Source organism: Gobius niger (genome assembly GCF_951799975.1).
Source record: "Gobius niger genome assembly, chromosome: 4".
NCBI lineage: Eukaryota > Metazoa > Chordata > Actinopteri > Gobiiformes > Gobiidae > Gobius > Gobius niger.
This window is the reverse complement of record NC_136855.1, coordinates 2,807,739-2,829,149: the sequence shown is the minus strand read 5'-3', so window position 1 is coordinate 2,829,149 and position 21,411 is coordinate 2,807,739. Positions and strand designations below refer to the sequence as shown.

The following is a 21,411-nucleotide window of genomic DNA, read 5'->3' as shown; positions in this document are numbered from 1 at the left end:
ACCTTCTCTGTTTATGTCCCTGTTTCAGAGCGTGGTGTCCTGCACTGGTAAGCTCCTCCTCCTGCGCAGCTCCCTCCGCTCCACAACAGTCTTTGGCTCAATCCGAAACCATCAAATTGTAGCCTCTAAGCACTAACACTAGCAACTAACTCCTTAACCTTTCATGGGGTCAACTGTTAGATCTATGCAGTTAGTGAACTAGACCTTCAGCAGCCTTTGAACAATCCGTCCGTCCTTAAACAGGGGAAAGGGAAGTGACATCACCAACAGCTGCTTTTCTTTGGCGCAGTGGCTTGTGGGATGGCACATAGCTCCTAATCACCGGTTAGTTAGCATCAGAGGTCCTTATGCTAAAGTGGCTATGATAGTTAGCATCAAGGCTCCTTTTCCTAACTACTTCCTAACTGACTTACCAATTCGGAGGCAACTTGCCATGGCGGACGCTGACGCACATCCGGTTTGGCGTAAGAGCTCTTAGCAATCTGCCCGTTTCGGACGCAGCCTTTCACCATCTTCTCCTTTGTCCCTGTTTTGTTTCCTGTTCCTCCTGTGATGCCATCACTGTACTGCAGGTGCGGGGGCTCTTGGTGCCTCTTCATTGTCTCAGAAGAAATGTAGGTCTCAAATATGGTTAAAAGAAATCCACTGAACCTCACGAAAACAAGAAGAGAATGGATGGATGGATGGATGGATGGATGGATGGTGAAAAACTGAAACAGACCTGAAACTGAAACAAGATGTTTACATGAGTTAATACATCAATGAATACAAAATATTGACTCACTCACATTTCTATGTTTTTGCATTGCACTTCGATATGGACGGGAAGGAGAAGAAAAGACACGGCTCTTGCGCATCAACATTGTCTGTTGAATCATTTTGTATCAGGGCAGATTCGCCCGGTGCCCAAAGATTCGGGAGGCGCTCGAGCCCCTGCAGCACCCACAGGATCGGCACCCGGTGCATACGTCCCAAATGACAAAATGAGCCAGGTGTTGCTCTCATTGAACTGGCGCCCCCTGCTGCTCGCTGCTGCATGTTACATACCAGACACCATGATGCAAAATGACACAGTGGAAGTGTTGGTCACGTGACTTTTCTTACAGTGATTCAGTCGGGCACAGCTCGGCTTAATACAAGTGTCGATGCCGCGGCTCATTTAGCCCATCACTACCACAGAGAGTACCTTTGTTTTTCTTACATGCACAAAAAACATTGTAGTTTTATGAAAGTGCAGTCCTCTCTGGTCTTGCGTCTGGTTCTCAAATTGACGCAAAGCATTACAGGGTCTGAAAAGTGCCCTATGGATGGATATTTAGTTTGAGATAAAACAGACAAGCGGCTGCTGCATAAACCCTGATGTGTGACCAGAGTCATCCTCGTCTGTGATTGGCTGATGAGCTGCACCTGCTGCACAGGTGTGAGAGCAGCAAAGCTCCACATCCTAACACAGGGAAGAAAGCAGTCTGAACTGGGACTAGCACTGGAGATCTGGGTCTGGTCCATGATGAGTCTGGTGCTTCACACTCGCGGCTGGCTGCTGGACCTTCACTGTTCTGTGGCTCTGACCGAGTGGGACCTGGACCAGGAGCTGAGGCTGCAGACCACCACAGACCAGGGTAAGTATTGTCATTAATGTTCTTCCACATGTTCCTCAAAAACATACTGATGCACCAGAGAGACCTCCACAGGGAAAACACACCGTCACGGAGAAAATAAAACATTCTAAAGCCACTTGAATCTGTTGAAGACACATATGTTTGGATCCTTTATTTAATTATGGCTTATTTTGATGGATCATTGATGTGGTCAATTTTACACGGAGTGATGGAAACGGTGGAGTGAAAGGGCGACTGCATGGAGCTGTATGGAGGCTGAGACCAACTGCGTCCACCAGGGGGAGCCACAGATATGGAACAAATCCAGACCAGACTCCTCTCAAACTCTTGAAATCTAAAGTTTGTAGCCTGGTAAACCACACCACCTTCTTTTCTGTGCGAAATAAGTTGGCCTGGACATACAGCAAAAGAGCAGCTAATCACTATCGTCCCAGAGAATTGACAAGGTTACGTCACTCACTGCGGCGCCATGTTGTAGATCAACAGTGACACGTGCAGAAGTTACAGATGGTTTTCCGTTTCTCGACCCCCGCCATGTTGTGTGGCATTCGACAATGTTTATGCACGACTCGCATGCACATTTAATGAATAATTGTGTCTACTACGGGCGTTCTGTAGTCGCTAGTGTGTTTTTTTTTCACTCACAATGAGCCATGTGATGGGTAGGCTAACATAATCATCATAATGTACACGTGCACGGTAATCGAAGCAGTAAAACATGTAGGCGTGCACTTAAACTTGTCCATCGAACCAGCAATATTTTCAGTTTTTGCTCCGTGGATTCGAGCGGCAGAAAGCTCCAACTGAATTATATCTCTATACGAGACAAGCCACTCCCTCACAGTCAAAGGTTGCACTTTCTTCCATCTGCAAACTACCATCTTTTTGGCAGCTGTTAAACCAGCCAATATTATTCGACGTTTTTTAATTGTCAGATTTAATTTTGATGTATCATCTAGCAGAATAACCCTTGGAGTGCAGGGTATGGCTATTCCAGTAATATTAGAGAGTATCTTCGAGACATTTTCCCAAAACTGAAGAATCTCTGGGCATTGCCACAACACATGGAGAAAAGTACCAATAGTATTGTCTGGACAAAAATCACACTATTGATTTGTCTTTTATTTTCATTAAATGTAGTCTCCTAGGATATAAGTACGCTCGATGGATAATTTTATGTGGATCATTAAAGTGATTAGGGTTTCTAGAAGAAAGAAAGAAGAAGAAAATATTACTTGTTGGTCCAATCTACTGTCTATACTGGTTGTGGAATAGAAACTGCATTTGTTTTTTTTGTTCCTTTTTCTGCCTGTACACTATTGTACATTGTACATAATTGTATGTATCCTGTCATGAATAGTTTCTACATATTGTACATATTCTTTATGTATATTTTGCTATTTCCTCAGATGTCTTTTGACGGAGGAAATTAGCATTTTGTATTTCAAATAACATATCAATGCACTTGTGGTTGTATATCCTGGACAGGGTCATATTTTATTTTTTATTTTATTTTATTATTATTATTCAATTTTTTAAATTGTTTTTTCTTTTTTTCTCTTTTGCTCTCATTTCCATTTGTTCTATTTTGATCTTTCCTTAAGGAATTGCCTTCAGTGTATCTGTTTTTGGGCATCATTTGATGATTCAACAGATATGATGCCCATCTCAAGAGGGATTGGGGAAAAGAGATGGGGGGGGGGGGGGGGGGGGGGATGTGCTATGCCTATACTATGCTGGGAAAATTGTAAATTGCAATAATGGCATTGCACCAATAAAAAGTTGATAAAAAAAAATAAAAAAACTTGTCCATCGTACCAAACAAAAAGCTGTCATGTGAGGGGTTAAACAATAAGAAAAGGCTGCATTCATAACGTGTATCAGTGCTGATCTGTGCTGCGTTTACCTCCTGATGAATGGAGCGGCCGCCTCGCTCTCGCCTCGCTCTCGCCTCGCTCTCGCCTCGCCTCGCTCTCGCCTCGCTCTCGCCTCGCTCTCGCCTCGCCTCGCTCTCGCCTCCCCGGCCGCCGCTCGCGCTCACCGGGTCTCACTTTACCGGGGCGGCCTGTGCTTCCTCCGTGAGTCTCATTTCTCTGCTGGCCTGCTAGCTGTACCCGGTTTGCGTTTGGCTGCAGCATGAAATAAAACAAGTCTACAATGAGCTCATCGTAGACTTGCTTTATTCCATGGTACTAGCTAACCCCATTGTCAAATCTGTTTGCATTTTACTTTGATGATTTTTTTTGCCATTCATTGCTGCTTCGGGCACCAGTTCCACAGCTTTGTAACTCCTTGAAATTTCCGTTGCAAGAAAGCAGGCTTAGGCTAACATGAACTCGCACAAAAATCACAAGCGATCTAAATGCACCAGCAGCATTTATCTGTCAGATAAAAGCTGACAGACCCTGGCGAAACCAGTTACCAGGTACACAGGGCGGAATAAGCACAGGCTGCCCCGTAAAGTCAGACCCGACACCAGGGACGAGCAGGTGGGCATAGTTTAAATCTCTCGTACGAAAGTTTTTCTATTTCTGTTCCTTAGTGACGAATTACTTTTGTGATATTGAGACGTTTCCTCTTCGTTGTGTCGGGATCAGCCCCACACAACACGGGTGTGGGAAGAATTTCTTCACGATATTATCAATGATCTGTAACACAAACAATTAGACCCCTGACACACAAGATGGCGCCATATGGAACTGTGCGAGAGTGTGACATCATTGGAAAACTATCTATTGACCAAAACGAATCATGAATGAAGGAGTCTCTTGTGAGTTTATATATAATTGCTGATTGGTTTATTTCACTGACAATCTGTGCGGGTTAGGCCCGCCCCCTACAAACTGCTCCAATTGCTCCGTGACCAGACTAACTTCCCCGCATGGAATGGACAGGGAATAGTATGGCAGAGCGTGGCCAGTTTTTCATAAGGATTTCTGTAAAATTATTGAAGTGCATTCATTTTTCTCAGTTAATCATATGTGATTGTAAATATGAAGGCTGCAACACATTCAGGAGGGTTCATTTCTCTGCAAGGATTTCTTTGACTTTTGGTGTCAACACATTTCAGACGATCGAGCGACGGAGACACTGCTGGTGCAGAGACCGTCCTCCAGAACCTCCCGACGAAAAGACGACTTCATCTGGTACGACAAGCTCTCAGGTAGGACCACAACCGGTCTACCGGTCACTCAGCAACCATGTTACAAACACTCAGCAACCAAGTTACAAACACTCAGCAACCAAGTCACAAACACTCAGCAACCAAGTCACAAACACTCAGCAACCAAGTTACAAACACTCAGCAACCAAGTCACAAACACTCAGCAACCAAGTTACAAACACTCAGCAACCAAGTCACAAACACTCAGCAACCAAGTTACAAACACTCACCAACCAATTTATCCCACGTCGCTTATCCCACGTAACTTATCCCACCTCGCTTACCCCACGTAACTTATCCCACGTCGCTTACCCCACGTAACTTATCCCACGTCGCTTACCCCACGTAACTTATCCCACCTCGCTTATCCCACGTCGCTTATCCCACGTCGCTTATCCCACGTCGCTTATCCCACGTAACTTATCCCACGTCGCGTATCCCACATAGTTTATCCCACGTCGCTAATCCCACGTAATTTATCCCACGTCGCTAATCCCACGTAACTTATCCCACATAACGTATCCCACGTCGCTTACCCCACGTAACTTATCCCACGTAACTTATCCCACCTCGCTTATCCCACATCGCTTATCCCACGTAACTTATCCCACGTCGCGTATCCCACATAGTTTATCCCACGTCGCTAATCCCACGTAATTTATCCCACGTCGCTAATCCCACGTAACTTATCCCACGTCGCTTATCCCACGTCGCTTATCCCACGTCGCTAATCACACGTAATTTATCCCACGTCGCTTATCCCACGTAGTTTATCCCAAGTCGTGAATCCCACGTCGCTTATCCCACGTCGCTTATCCCACGTAATTTATCCCACGTCGCTTATCCCACGTAGTTTATCCCACGTAGTTTATCCCACGTAGTTTATCCCACGTAGTTTATCCCACGTAGTTTATCCCACGTCGCTTATCCCACGTCGCTTATCCCACGTAACTTATCCCACGTCGCGTATCCCACATAGTTTATCCCACGTCGCTAATCCCACGTAATTTATCCCACGTCGCTAATCCCACGTAACTTATCCCACGTCGCTTATCCCACGTCGCTTATCCCACGTCGCTAATCACACGTAATTTATCCCACGTCGCTTATCCCACGTAGTTTATCCCAAGTCGTGAATCCCACGTCGCTTATCCCACGTCGCTTATCCCACGTCGCTTAGCCCACGTCGCTTATCCCACGTAATTTATCCCACGTCGCTTATCCCACGTAGTTTATCCCACGTAGTTTATCCCACGTAGTTTATCCCACGTAGTTTATCCCACGTCGCTTATCCGTCGTCGCTTATCCGTCGTCGCGTATCCCACGTCGCTTATCCCACGTAGTTTATCCCACGACGCGTATCCCTCGTCGCGTATCCCACGTAGTTTATCCCACGTCGCTTACACCACGTCGCTTATCCCACGTCGCTTATCCCACGTCGCGTATCCCACGTCGCTTATCCCACGTCGCTAATCCCACGTAATTTATCCCACGTCGCTAATCCCACGTAATTTATCCCACGTCGCTTATCCCACGTCGCTAATCACACGTAATTTATCCAACGTAGTTTATCCCACGTCGCTTATCCCACGTAATTTATCCCACGTCGCTTATCCCACGTCGCTAATCCCACGTAATTTATCCCACGTAATTTATCCCACGTAGTTTATCCCACGTCGCTAATCCCACGTAATTTATCCCACGTCGCTTATCCCACGTCACTTATCCCACGTCGCTTATCTTTCAGCTATGGGACCTTATTGCTGGGTTGCCGGTGACATCACAGCGTGCCCGATGACATCATCACATTCTAGAACCTGCAACCCGTTCAGAATGTGATGATGTCATCGGACGACAAAAAATAAAAAAGGACAAAATGTGACAAAATATGATAAAAAATGACAAAAATGTGATAAAAAATTGACAAAAATGTGACAAAAATGTGACAAAATGTGACAAAAAACGTAGTTTATCCCACGTCGCTAATCCCATGTAATTTATCCCACGTCGCTTATCCCACGTCGCTAATCCCACGTAATTTATCCCACGTCGCTTATCCCACGTCGCTTACACCACGTCACTTATCCCACGTAACGTATCCCACGCCGCTTATCCCACGCCGCTTATCCCACGCCGCTTATCCCACGTAACTTATCCCACGTCGCTTATCCCACGTAGTTTATCCCACGTCGCGTATCCCACGTCGCGTATCCCACGTAGTTTATCCTATGTCGTGTATCCCACGTAGCTTATCCCACGTCGCTAATCACACGTAACTTATCCAACGTAGTTTATCCCACGTAACTTATCCCACGTCGCTAATCACACGTAATTTATCCCACGTCGCTAATCCCACGTAATTTATCCCACGTAGTTTATCCCACGTCGCTAATCCCACGTAATTTATCCCACGTCGCTTATCCCACGTAGTTTATCCCACGTCGCTTATCCCACGTCGCTTATCCCACGTCGCTTCTCCCACGTCGCTAATCACACGTAACTTATCCCATGTAACTTATCCCACGTCGCGTATCCCACGTCGCTTATCCCACGTCGCTAATCACACGTAACTTATCCCACGTCGCTTATCCCACGTCGCTTATCCCACGTAATTTATCCCACGTCGCTTATCCCACGTAATTTATCCCACGTCGCTAATCAAACGTAACTTATCCCACGTCACTTGTCCCACGTCGCTTATCCCACGTCGCTTATCCCACGTCGCTAATCCCACGTAATTTATCCCACGTCGCTTACACCACGTAATTTATCCCACGTCGCTAATCCCACGTAACCTATCCCACGTCGCTAATCACACGTAATTTATCCCACGTCGCTTATCCCACGTAATTTATCCCACGTCGCTTATCCCACGTCGCTTATCCCACGCAACTTATCCCACGCAACTTATCCCACGTAACTTATCCCACGTAGCTTATCCCACGTCACTTATCCGTCGTCGCGTATCCCACGTCGCTAATCCCACGTAATTTATCCCACGTCGCTTACACCACGTAATTTATCCCACGTCGCTAATCCCACGTAACCTATCCCACGTCGCTAATCACACGTAATTTATCCCACGTCGCTTATCCCACATAACTTATCCCACGTTGCTTATCCCACGTCGCTTATCCCACGTAACTTATCCCACGCAACTTATCCCACGTAACTTATCCCACGTAGCTTATCCCACGGCGCTTATCCCACGTCGCTTATCCCACGTCGCTTATCCCACGTCACTTATCCGTCGTCGCGTATCCCACGTCGCTTATCCCACGTAATTTATCCCTCGTCGCTTATCCCACGTAGTTTATCCCACGTCGTGTATCCCACGTAGCTTATCCCACGTCACTTATCCGTCGTCGCGTATCCCACGTCGCTTTTCCCACGTCGCTTTTCCCACGTCGCTTATCCGTCGTCGCGTATCCCACGTCGCGTATCCCACGTAGCTTATCCCACGTCACTTATCCGTCGTCGCGTATCCCACGTCGCGTATCCCACGTAGTTTATCCCACGTCGTGTATCCCACGTAGCTTATCCCACGTCACTTATCCGTCGTCGCGTATCCCACGTCGCTTTTCCCACGTCGCTTATCCCACGTAGTTTATCCCACGTCACGTATCCCACGTCGCGTATCCCACGTAGTTTATCCCACGTCGCTAATCACACGTAACTTATCCAACGTAGTTTATCCCACGTAACTTATCCCACGTCGCTAATCACACGTAATTTATCCCACGTCGCTTGTCCCACGTCGCTAATCCCACGTAATTTATCCCACGTAGTTTATCCCACGTAGTTTATCCCACGTCGCTTATCCCACGTCGCTTATCCCACGTCGCTAATCACACGTAACTTATCCCACGTAACTTATCCCACGTCGCTTATCCCACGTCGCTAATCCCACGTAATTTATCCCACGTCGCTTATCCCACGTAGTTTATCCCACGTCGCGTATCCCACGTCGCTTATCCCACGTCGCTAATCACACGTAACTTATCCCACGTCGCTTATCCCACGTAATTTATCCCACGTCGCTTATCCCACGTAATTTATCCCACGTCGCTAGTCACACGTAACTTATCCCACGTCGCTTGTCCCACGTCGCTTATCCCACGTCGCTTATCCCACGTAATTTATGTCATCGGACGACAAAAAAAAAAAAGGACAAAATGTGACAAAATATGATAAAAAATGACAAAAATGTGATAAAAAATTGACAAAAATGTGACCAAAATGTGACAAAAAACGTAGTTTATCCCACGTCGCTAATCCCATGTAATTTATCCCACGTAATTTATCCCACGTCGCTTATCCCACGTCGCTAATCCCACGTAATTTATCCCATGTCGCTTATCCCACGTCGCTTACACCACGTCGCTTACACCACGTCGCTTATCCCACGTAACGTATCCCACGCCGCTTATCCCACGTCGCTTATCCCACGTAACTTATCCCACGTCGCTTATCCCACGTAACTTATCCCACGTCGCTTATCCCACGTAGTTTATCCCACGTCGCGTATCCCACGTCGCGTATCCCACGTAGTTTATCCTATGTCGTGTTTCCCACGTAGCTTATCCCACGTCGCTAATCACACGTAACTTATTCAACGTAGTTTATCCCACGTAACTTATCCCACGTCGCTAATCACACGTAATTTATCCCACGTCGCTTATCCCAAGTCGCTAATCCCACGTAATTTATCCCACGTAGTTTATCACACGTCGCTAATCCCACGTAATTTATCCCACGTCGCTTATCCCACGTAGTTTATCCCACGTAGTTTATCCCACGTAGTTTATCCCACGTCGCTTATCCCACGTCGCTAATCACACGTAACTTATCCCACGTAACTTATCCCACGTCGCGTATCCCACGTCGCTTATCCCACGTCGCTAATCACACGTAACTTATCCCACGTCGCTTATCCCACGTAATTTATCCCACGTCGCTTATCCCACGTCGCTTATCCCACGTAATTTATCCCACGTCGCTTATCCCACGTCGCTAATCCCACGTAATTTATCCCACGTCGCTTACACCACGTAATTTATCCCACGTCGCTAATCCCACGTAACCTATCCCACGTCGCTAATCACACGTAATTTATCCCACGTCGCTAATCACACGTAACTTATCCCACGTCGCTTATCCCACGTAATTTATCCCACGTCGCTTATCCCACGTCGCTTATCCCACGTAACTTATCCCACGTAACTTATCCCACGTAACTTATCCCACGTAGCTTATCCCACGGCGCTTATCCCACGTCGCTTATCCCACGTCACTTATCCGTCGTCGCGTATCCCACGTCGCTTATCCCACGTAGTTTATCCCACGTCGCGTATCCCTCGTCGTTTATACCACGTCGTGTATCCCACGTAGCTTATCCCACGTCACGTATCCGTCGTCGCGTATCCCACGTCGCTTATCCCACGTCGCTAATCCCACGTAATTTATCCCACGTCGCTAATCCCACGTAATTTATCCCACGTAGTTTATCCCACTTCGCTAATCCCACGTAATTTATCCCCCGTCGCTTATCCCACGTCACTTATCCCACGTCGCTTATCCCACGTCGCTTATCCGTCGTCTCTTATCCCACGTCGCTTATCTTTCAGCTATGGGACCTTATTGCTGGGTTGCCGGTGACATCACAGCGTGCCCGATGACATTCTAGAACCTGCAACCCGTTCAGAATGTGATGATGTCATCGGACGACAAAAAAAAAAAGGACAAAATGTGACAAAATATGATAAAAAACGCTTATCCCACGTCGCTAATCCCACGTAATTTATCCCACGTCGCTTATCCCACGTCGCTAATCCCACGTAATGTATCCCACGTCGCTTATCCCACGTAGCTTATCCCACGTAACTTATCCCACGCAACTTATCCCACGTAGCTTATCCCACGGCGCTTATCCCACGTCGCTTATCCCACGTCACTTATCCGTCGTCGCGTATCCCACGTCGCTTATCCCACGTAGTTTATCCCACGACGCGTATCCCTCGTCGCTTATCCCACGTAGTTTATCCCACGTCGTGTATCCCACGTAGCTTATCCCACGTCACTTATCCGTCGTCGCGTATCCCACGTCGCTTATCCCACGTCGCTAATCCCACGTAACGTATCCCACGTAACTTATCCCACGTAACTTATCCCACGTAACTTATCCCACGTCGCTTATCCCACGTAACGTATCCCACGCCGCTTATCCCACGTAATTTATCCCACGTCGCTTATCCCACGTCGCTAATCCCACGTAATGTATCCCACGTCGCTTATCCCACGTCGCTTATCCCACGTAACTTATCCCACGCAACTTATCCCACGTAGCTTATCCCACGGCGCTTATCCCACGTCGCTTATCCCACGTCACTTATCCGTCGTCGCGTATCCCACGTCGCTTATCCCACGTAGTTTATCCCACGACGCGTATCCCTCGTCGCTTATCCCACGTAGTTTATCCCACGTCGTGTATCCCACGTAGCTTATCCCACGTCACTTATCCGTCGTCGCGTATCCCACGTCGCTAATCCCACGTCGCTAATCCCACGTAACGTATCCCACGCCGCTTATCCCACGTAACTTATCCCACGTAATTTATCCCACGTCGCTTATCCCACGTAACGTATCCCACGCCGCTTATCCCACGTCGCTTATCCCACGTAATTTATCCCACGTCGCTTGTCCCACGTAACTTATCCCACGTCGCTTATCCCACGTAGTTTATCCCACGTCACGTATCCCACGTCGCGTATCCCACGTAGTTTATCCCACGTAACTTATCCCACGTCGCTAATCACACGTAATTTATCCCACGTCGCTTATCCCAAGTCGCTAATCCCACGTAATTTATCCCACGTCGCTTATCCCACGTCGCTAATCCCACGTAATTTATCCCACGTCGCTTATCCCACGTAGTTTATCCCACGTAGTTTATCCCACGTCGCTTATCCCACGTCGCTTATCCCACGTCGCTTATCCCACGTCGCTAATCACACGTAACTTATCCCACGTCGCTTATCCCACGTCCCTAATCCCACGTAATTTATCCCACGTCGCTTATCCCACGTAGTTTATTCCACGTAGTTTATCCCACGTCGCGTATCCCACGTCGCTTATCCCACGTCGCTTATCCCACGTCGCTAATCACACGTAACTTATCCCACGTCGCTTATCCCACGTAATTTATCCCACGTCGCTTATCCCACGTAATTTATCCCACGTCGCTAATCACACGTAATTTATCCCACGTCGCTTGTCCCACGTCGCTTGTCCCACGTCGCTTATCCCACGTCGCTTATCCCACGTAATTTATCCCACGTCGCTTACACCACGTAATTTATCCCACGTCGCTAATCCCACGTAACCTATCCCACGTCGCTAATCACACGTAATTTATCCCACGTCGCTAATCACACGTAACTTATCCCACGTCGCTTATCCCACGTCGCTTATCCCACGTAACTTATCCCACGCAATTTATCCCACGTAACTTATCCCACGGCGCTTATCCCACGTCGCTTATCCCATGTCACTTATCCGTCGTCGCGTATCCCACGTCGCTTATCCCACGTCTCTAATCCCACGTAATTTATCACACGTCTCTTATCCCACGTCGCTAATCACACGTAATTTATCCCACGTCGCTTATCCCACGTCGCTTATCCCACGTAGTTTATCCCAAGTCGTGAATCCCACGTCGCTTATCCCACGTCGCTTATCCCACGTCGCTTATCCCACGTCGCTTATCCCACGTCGCTTATCCCACGTAGTTTATCCCACGTAGTTTATCCCACGTAGTTTATCCCAAGTCGCGTATCCCACGTCGCTTATCCCACGTAACTTATCCCACGTCGCTTATCCCACGTAACTTATCCCACGTCGCTTATCCCACGTAACTTATCCCACGTTGCTTATCCCACGTAACTTATCCCACGTTGCTTATCCCACGTCGCTTATCCCAAGTCGCTAATCACACGTAACTTATCCCACGTCGCTTATCCCACGTCACTTATCCGTCGTCGCGTATCCCACGTCGCTTTTCCCACGTAATTTATCCCACGTCTCTTATCCCACGTCGCTAATCACACGTAATTTATCCCACGTCGCTTATCCCACGTAATTTATCCCACGTCGCTAATCACACGTAACTTATCCCACGTCGCTTGTCCCACGTCGCTTATCCCACGTCGCTTATCCCAGGTCGCTAATCCCACGTAATTTATCCCACGTCGCTTACACCACGTAATTTATCCCACGTCGCTAATCCCACGTAACCTATCCCACGTCGCTAATCACACGTAATTTATCCCACGTCGCTAATCACACATAACTTATCCCACGTCGCTTATCCCACGTAATTTATCCCACTTCGCTTATCCCACGTAACTTATCCCACGTAACTTATCCCACGTAACTTATCCCACGTAACTTATCCCACGTCGCTTATCCCACGTCGCTTATCCCACGTCGCTTATCCCACGTCGTTAATCACACGTCTCGCTTATCCCACGTCGCTAATCACACGTCGCTAATCACACGTCGCTAATCACACGTCGCTAATCACACGTCGCTAATCACACGTCGCTAATCACACGTCGCTTATCCCACGTCGCTAATCCGTCGTCTCTTTTCCGTCATCTCTTTTCCGTCATCTCTTATCCGTCGTCTCTTATCCCACGTCGCTTATCTTTCAGCTGTGGGACCTTATTGCTGGGTTGCCGGTGACATCACAGCGTGCCCGATGACATCATCACATTCTAGAACCTGCAACCCGTTCAGAATGTGATGATGTCATCGGACGAAGTGTTTTCCGATCGTTTTCTTGGAACTTGGACTAAACCAGGACTAAGCAGGGTTCAGTAAGTGGGAAACACAGCACTGCATAACCAACATATATGTAAGGATTAAACAACGAGGAGCTGTGCATTAGACGGTTATAATGCACGACGCGAAGTCAAGAACACCACGACGCGCAGCGAAGTGCATTATAAGCGTCTAATGCACGGCTCCGAGTTGTTTAATCCGCTTATACCAGGGTCCCACAAACGTAACATTTATAATAAATATTTGTTTCATTTACTAAAGTCACTAAATATGCCAGACCACCGGGACTATTTTGTGTGGGTTATTAGCCGGTCACTGAAGGCTGGTCTCAGAGCGAGTCATTCTCCGCAGCTATTACGAGGATCTCAGTCAGGCTCAACCAAACAACATCAGCACAGAATCACAACACAACAGGACTAACCTGGAAATTTTCCGTGGAAGTAAACACCGATGTGCGGCACTCGTGGGCAGGAGTTATTTCACTTTTACGCTGTTTAACCTGAAGCTAGCTAGCTAGCTCAACCAGCTCAACTGTTTATGGAAACAGCTGCGGTGGAGTCCGCTTACACCTGGGCCCCCCCAACTGAAACTTTTATGTTTGACTTTACTAATCCAGACAAATATGTTTCAATGCAGGATCATTTTATGTACATGAAAATCATAAATAGCCTTAACCGTTTTCAATAGAAATGGAAAGCTCATATTTTATTAACAGTAGCTAACCTAGCTGCTCACTCTCCTCTACAAACATTTATCAAACATTTTGTTTTGGCCAAAAACGTTGAAATTAAACAAAATCCATCTCATACGTTCCTGTCAGTCACTAATTACGTGTTTATCTGATTCAGCTGTGTCAGGCGTTGCTATGGCGACGCCACAGCGGAGTGATATCCCAGTGATTTAACTACCGGACTACGTGTGCAGTTATACCAAAATAATGCACGCTTGTTAGCACCCACCAGCCAATCAGAATCGAGTATTCACCCAGACCATGGTATAAATAGATATATATAATGTACAGTGGGGAAAAAAGTATTTATAAAGTAAATCCAATAAAAAGTCTGAGAAACTGACCAAATACTTTTTTCCCCACAACATAGGCATTGTACAATGAGCCTAAATGCATGTATAATACAATGAATAGCATTATTTTCAAAGCACTTTAATATTATCTCCATAATATCAGAATTAGAATTTATTTCCATGGTTTGAGAACAGGTTCACAAACTAGGATTTTTTCTTGGTACAATCATGCAACATAGAACATAGAACACAGAATTTGGATTAACCCCTTAACGCCCACCTGAACCGAGCACATTTTCTCCAGTTTGGCTTTACCCCAATCCAAAAGCTTCTGGGATAAAAGCTGTGAAAATAGCAACAAAACTGAGACAAAAACAATGATGGAAATGTGACAAAAAAGTGAGAAAACATTGACAAAAAAGTGACGGAAAATTGATGAAAAAGTGGCAAAAATGTCACAAGAAATTGACAAAAATTGACGGAAAAACAACAAAAATGTGACAAAATAAAATAAAAAATGACAAAAATGTGATAAAAAATTGACAAAAAAAATGACAAAAATGTGATAAAAATGTGATTAAAAATTTACAAAAATAACCAAAAAGTCACAAAAATGAGTTGAATACCCCACAAAAAAATGATGGAAAAAAAAAATCTGACGTGAGGAAAAAAATCCTCTTGTTTCAGGCGGGAGTTAAGAGGTTTAGAACCTCTGACCCTTTCCGACATGCCCCCTCCACACGCTGTCTGTGGCATCAGTGGGGAGGGGGTTCTGCTGAGGAGCAGTGGTTGGTTACTTGGCTGGTGACGAAAGCTCGGAGGCGTCTCCAGGAGGTGGGGGCGTTCCTAGGAGGACTCAGGCAAACCTATCCCTAAAATGGCCGCCATCAGAGTTTTTACAGATTACTCAAAAATACGTGAATGTGCCAAGGCAACACTTCAGGCATGTTTTTAATGAGGGAGTGACATAACATGATGTAAAGCTTGAAAAAGTCGATTTTGCATAACACCCCCCCTTTAAGGAAATGTAAGAGGGTGTTTGCGTGGCCGAAGCATATTTTGTGAAGTGTGCGCATGGCTTATCTGTCCGTTCAATAAGATGTCATTGCATTGAGCTTTCTACAGGGGGTTTGCGGCAGGAGCTCGGGAGGTTTCTGAGAGAATACGTTTTTAATGTTAAACAACACCGTGTCTCTTTCCCACACGAACCTGTCCAGGGTCCGGACATATGCAGTCATTGCTCTTGAAAATTTTCAAACAAGAGCAGAGGTTGTCTATTTACATAGCAGAGCTGAAAAAATGAATCAATCATTTTGCCATTTTATTTCTACGATATTCAAATTGTTTTGATCATTTTTAATTCAGCCTTAGAAATTAATTATATTGAGAGGATGAAAAGGCTTTGGGGTCCGGACTAAAGCCTCTGGAGGTCCGGATCTGGACCCAGGCCCGCCAGTTGGGGACCCCTGTCTTAGACTAAAATGACGCTGAAATATTTGAATCAACAAAATAATCAGAGCTTTCGTTTCAGACTCGTTCGTCAAACCAAACCTGTGGCTCATGGTGAACCCGAACATCGCATGCCCCATCCACTACGAGACCCCGCCCCCTCCTGCGCTGACCCCGCCCCCTCCTGCACACAAAGCCACGCCCCCGGAGCAACGAACCACGCCCCCGTCCCCCGGCTCCCACGATGCACTGCCCCAGAAGGAAGTGGTCTGCTGCTCCTCGACCAATCGCAAAACGGTGCGACGGTTTTCACTTTCAGTTTGCCTCAGTCTGGTTAAGTCCTTGCTCAGTCTGGTTTTGGTCTGGCTTTCAGGCCTCTGGTGAAGCGGTGAAGAGTCGCCGCAAACCCAGAACCACCTCCAAACGGGTCAGTACTTGGGTAGAATTACTTTTTATATGTATTTAAAAGTATCAAGTTGGCACCCTATAATGTCTGATTCACTCAAAAATGTATGAATTTGTCTGTGCGCTAATGACAGAAAAAGAGCGTTTGTTTTGAATTTGGACAGGACGACACGGTGGCGCAGTGGTTAGCCTCTCACCTCACGGCAGGTTCTGGGTTCAATGTCCAGATGAGGCCTTCCTGTGGAGTTTGAAGAGTCTCCCTCAACATAGACTGCTCTTGGGTTCCCCTTCTACTAAAAACATGTACAATACTTCCACAGTTTTTACCAATGACAAATGTGGAAGTAAGACTTGAAATCAGCCCACGGTTCTCTTTGGCGATCTGCCACTTCTCAACACTCTGTCTAAGCTCTGGCTGAAACATGAGTTGGAGCTTCTGTGGGTGTAAAATGCATGCATGAAATCAGATTAATATTGAGCCATTTTTGGGACATGTTACAAATGAAGATTTTGGATAAAAAAGTATATCAGGCAGGATATGTGGAAAAGTCCTTCTGAAAAAAGCCTTATTTATTATTGAAACTTAAACTCTTCTGTTGCTATTTTAAGACGATGTCGCCAAAACAGCATTAAGGCCTATTCAAAGACAAAGTTCTTAAAGGTCACCATTTTCCATACTGAGATATGTTCTTACCTGAGCTTAGACGAGTTGATACGTACCTGTCTGGTCTTTGTGTGTGCGCTCAGTCACACACAATGACCTAAGATGTTGCTAGCATTTGGCCTCTCCCAGCATATTCCTATACCTCCAAACGGGGGTGAAGTTGGAAGCTACCAAGCTCTTCCACAGGCACAAAGACCAGACGGGTACGTATCAACTCGTCTAAGCTCAGGTAAGAACATATCTCAGTTTGGAGAAACGTTGGCCTGATCCTTTAACTCTGCCCACTGAAAATCCAGCCAGTCACAGCGAAATGTTCTCGCAGTCCTGCAGATTAAAGTTCTGCTCAGCTGAGGTGTCAAGAACAACCTACAAGAACTGTTGGAACGTTGTGAACTTGACTTGTTTTACTGTGTTTGAGGTATTTGTGCTGCAGTTTTGAAGTTCTCGCAGTGTTTATGTTTTACTTCAGTGTGACAGCAGGTGGCGCCCCGGCTGCGGCTCCTGGCCTCGCCCTCCCGTGAATTACTGCATTCTGATTGGTCTGGCCCTGAAGTGCAACGGCAGCCTCCGAGTCCAACAGATCTACAGCTTCACCAGGTACAGATGGGAACTGAACCCATGACTAAACCAGGTACAGACGGGAACTGAACCCATGACTAAACCAGGTACAGACGGGAACTGAACCCACGACTAAACCAGGTACAGATGGGAACTGAACCCGTGACTCCACCAGGTACAGACGGGAACTGAACCCATGACTACACCAGGTACAGACGGGAACTGAACCCATGACTACACCAGGTACAGACGGGAACTGAACCCATGACTAAACCAGGTACAGACGGGAACTGAACCCATGACTAAACCAGGTACAGACGGGAACTGAACCCATGACTAAACCAGGTACAGACGGGAACTGAACCCATGACTAAACCAGGTACAGACGGGAACTGAACCCATGACTAAACCAGGTACAGACGGGAACTGAACCCATGACTAAACCAGGTACAGACGGGAACTGAACCCATGACTAAACCAGGTACAGACGGGAACTGAACCCATGACTAAACCAGGTACAGACGGGAACTGAACCCATGACTAAACCAGGTACAGACGGGAACTGAACCCACGACTAAACCAGGTACAGACGGAAACTGAACCCAACGGAGACCTCCTTAAAAATCAACCTCCATCAATGAAACAGGTTACAGAGTTCGTCACAAACTATAAATGAATCAACTCAGCAGAGTAAGGAACTACACAGAGTAAAGAACTACACAGAGTAAAGAACTACACAGAGTAAAGAACTACACAGAGTAAGGAACTACACTGTGTAGTTCTTTACTCTGTGTAGTTCCTTATTCTGAGTAAAGAACTACACAGAGTAAAGAACTACACAGAGTAAGGAACTACACAGAGTAAGGAACTACACAGAGTAAGGAACTAGTTCTTTACCCTGTGTAGTTCCTTACTCTGAGTAAAGAACTACACAATGTCTAACCTCGGGATTCCACATCATCCGCCTGTGCGCTCAGCTCCACTCCGCTCCGCCCCGACTCCGAACGGCTGCGACATCAACGCCCACTGTCTCCACTTCAGTCCGCCCCGGTCCTCTCCGCCAGTGCTTCAGCTCCACGAGGAGCACGCGCACAAAGCAACGACTTTGAGAAATAAACCTCCCAATAAAATAATAAACAGCTATTTATGAGCATGCGAGCTATACCACGTTGAAGCATGAAGCCTGTGCCCCCCTCCTGCGCGAGGGAGAGAGAGGCAGAAAAAAACAGTTACGTGAAGGAAAGCAACAGAAGCTTAATCGGGTCATGTGATTGTTTTTGTGAAAACAAACTCCCCAGAGGGAATTATCGAGGTCACTTTGTGTGAAATAGTGACATTTTCGTTAAAATAAAGTCCGCTCGGCGGGTATTTACTTTGAAAATACGGATATTGTTGTCGTTCTCTTTCCCGTTTGGTGCGGTCTGAACTGTGGAGCTTGATCCGGCCGGAGCTGACGGGGCGCAGACGGACCTGAAAATAGGGTTGATCCGTATTTTTATCGTGGCGAGGCGGAGTGGCGGAGAGGCGACGTAGGCCCCTCGGAGCGGAGTGGACGATGTGGAGTGTTTCTGAACGTTCAACATAGCAACGCATTTGCTGCGGAGGTCGGGGCGGAGTGGAACGGAGCGGAGCGGGACGAGCACGGAGAATGTGGAATCTGGGGGTAAGCCATGTCTAAACCCACTCTAAACTCGCTGTTTTGTCATTTTCAGGGATCTGTTCCCGTTCTTTCAGTCGGCTCCTGACGGCTGGAAAAACACCATCCGCCACAATCTGTGCTTCAACAGCAGCTTCAGGAAAACCTTCAACCTCCCGCCCTCCGGCACAGGGAGACCACCGGTTTGTTTGTTTGTTTGTTTGTTTGTTTGGTCGGGACAGTGCATGTCAATGAACACACATGGAACTCATGTTCTACAGTTGTGCTCAAAGGTTTACATGCCCTGGCAGGGTTATCATTCATATTCTTTGAAAAATAGTAAAACTATTTTTTTTCACTCATAGTTAGTGGTTGTGCGAAGCCATTTATGGTTAAACAACTGAGTTTACTCTTTTTAAATCATAATAACTACAACTACCAAAATGAACTTGATCAAAAGTGGTGATCTTGGCCTGATAATATGCTCACAAGTCGACACAAACAGGTTTGAATGGCTACTAAAGCTCAGCATCCTCCCCTGTGATCTGTGTTTGTAATGATTGTGAGCATAAGAGGTCAGTGAGTTTTTGGGCTCCTGACAGACCCTTGCATCTGTCATCCAGAGCTGCACTGACGTCTGAGTCATGAGGAAAGCAGAAGAATGGTAAAGGATCTGCAAGAAAGGGTAGTAGAACTGTATAACATGGGAAAGTGTTAGATTTCCGGATGAATGCAGCATGTCGTTAAAGAATACTGGAGGAAAAGTGTGACTGATCAGTCTTGGACGTTCCAACGTGACGACGATCCCCTGCACAGGCCATGTCGACCTCTCATTGGCTCCAGCAGAATAAAGTGAAGGTTCTGGAGTGGTCATCTCAGTCTCTCAGACCTCAATATCATTGAGCCACTCTGGGGACAGCCCAGGAATGTACCGGAACTGGAGGCTTTTTACCAAAAATAATGGGCAGTTTTACCATCTGAGGAAATGAAGAGGCCCATCCACAACGACCACAAAACAATCCGAGCTGTTATTGAGGTTAAAGGGGACAATGCGCAGTATTAAGAACCGGGGTATGTAAACTTTTGAACACCTGTATGTAAACACGCTGCACTGGATTGTAGTGGTTCTGTGCAGTGAAGAAACATTATAATGTTAGTCTTTCATCATCCAGTTGTTCAAGCATTAGTTCACAAGTTTATCTGTCCTGACTCTGAGACCGGAAGGCCTGATTTTCAAGGGGGGAAAATGGCCGTTACCTGGAATGTAGCATCAGTCTGGACTCTTCTCAGAGAGCTTTACTGCTCAATGTCTGTGCAGCTGGGCCACCCTGAGGGGAAGAGGAAGTCCTGCTGCTGGCACCTGACCCCCGACGGGCACCAGCGCCTCCGTGATGAGCTGGACACGCTGACCACAGAGACGCTGACACAGCTGGAGCAGAGTGCGGCTAAACCAGGTAACGCTAACCCTAGACCAGGGCTGTGTCCTCTGTCCTCCTCACCCCTAACTACACATGAACTAAATCAGCAGTTCAGCTGATGGGTCTGGACCCAAAAGTGGGTCACGGGAACATTTTCAGTAGGTTGCGAGCTTTTCCCAGAAAGCATTTCTATTTATGTGTAGAAACGTTATAGTATCATTATCTGAGTCATGAAATGACTGTTATTGGGTTGTTGTTGTTTATTATAAGTGCAGCTTTTTTACCCTCTCAGGACAGGTTGGCGGTTTAATCTTGGTTAATCTATTGTGCCCTTGGGCAACACACTCTGCTCTTGTCTGAGAGTGTGTGAGCGAGACGGCAGCGAGCTCAGACCCTCGAGGCTAACGTTCAGACGCTTGTGTTTCAGAGCTGATCCGGGCACTGCTGTCTCTGTGACCCCTGACCCTGCACCTCTGAGTAAAGTCACGGAGCACCACATGGGGGCGCTGTCTCTCCTGTTCACGGTGGATTATATTGTTTTGAACATGTTTACTTTATGTCTGGGGACACAACTTGTAAGATATTAAATAAATAAAATCCTGTATAAACTCGGTCTGCTGGTTTATGCCGCCCTC

At 46.7% G+C, this 21,411-nt stretch overlaps 1 protein-coding gene across 1 annotated transcript; it reads left to right on the top strand.

The window, feature by feature from the left end:
• Positions 1-1,507: 1,507 nt before the first annotated feature.
• Positions 1,508-21,232, top strand: foxr1 (forkhead box R1; the record flags this gene model as incomplete). Its single annotated transcript, XM_079555439.1, has 8 exons — positions 1,508-1,619; positions 4,690-4,782; positions 16,178-16,260; positions 16,469-16,522; positions 17,634-17,761; positions 19,435-19,561; positions 20,677-20,812; positions 21,204-21,232. 8 exons carry the CDS (start codon positions 1,508-1,510, stop codon positions 21,230-21,232), a joined length of 762 nt encoding a protein of 253 aa, XP_079411565.1.
• Between the last annotated feature and the right edge of the window lie 179 nt (positions 21,233-21,411).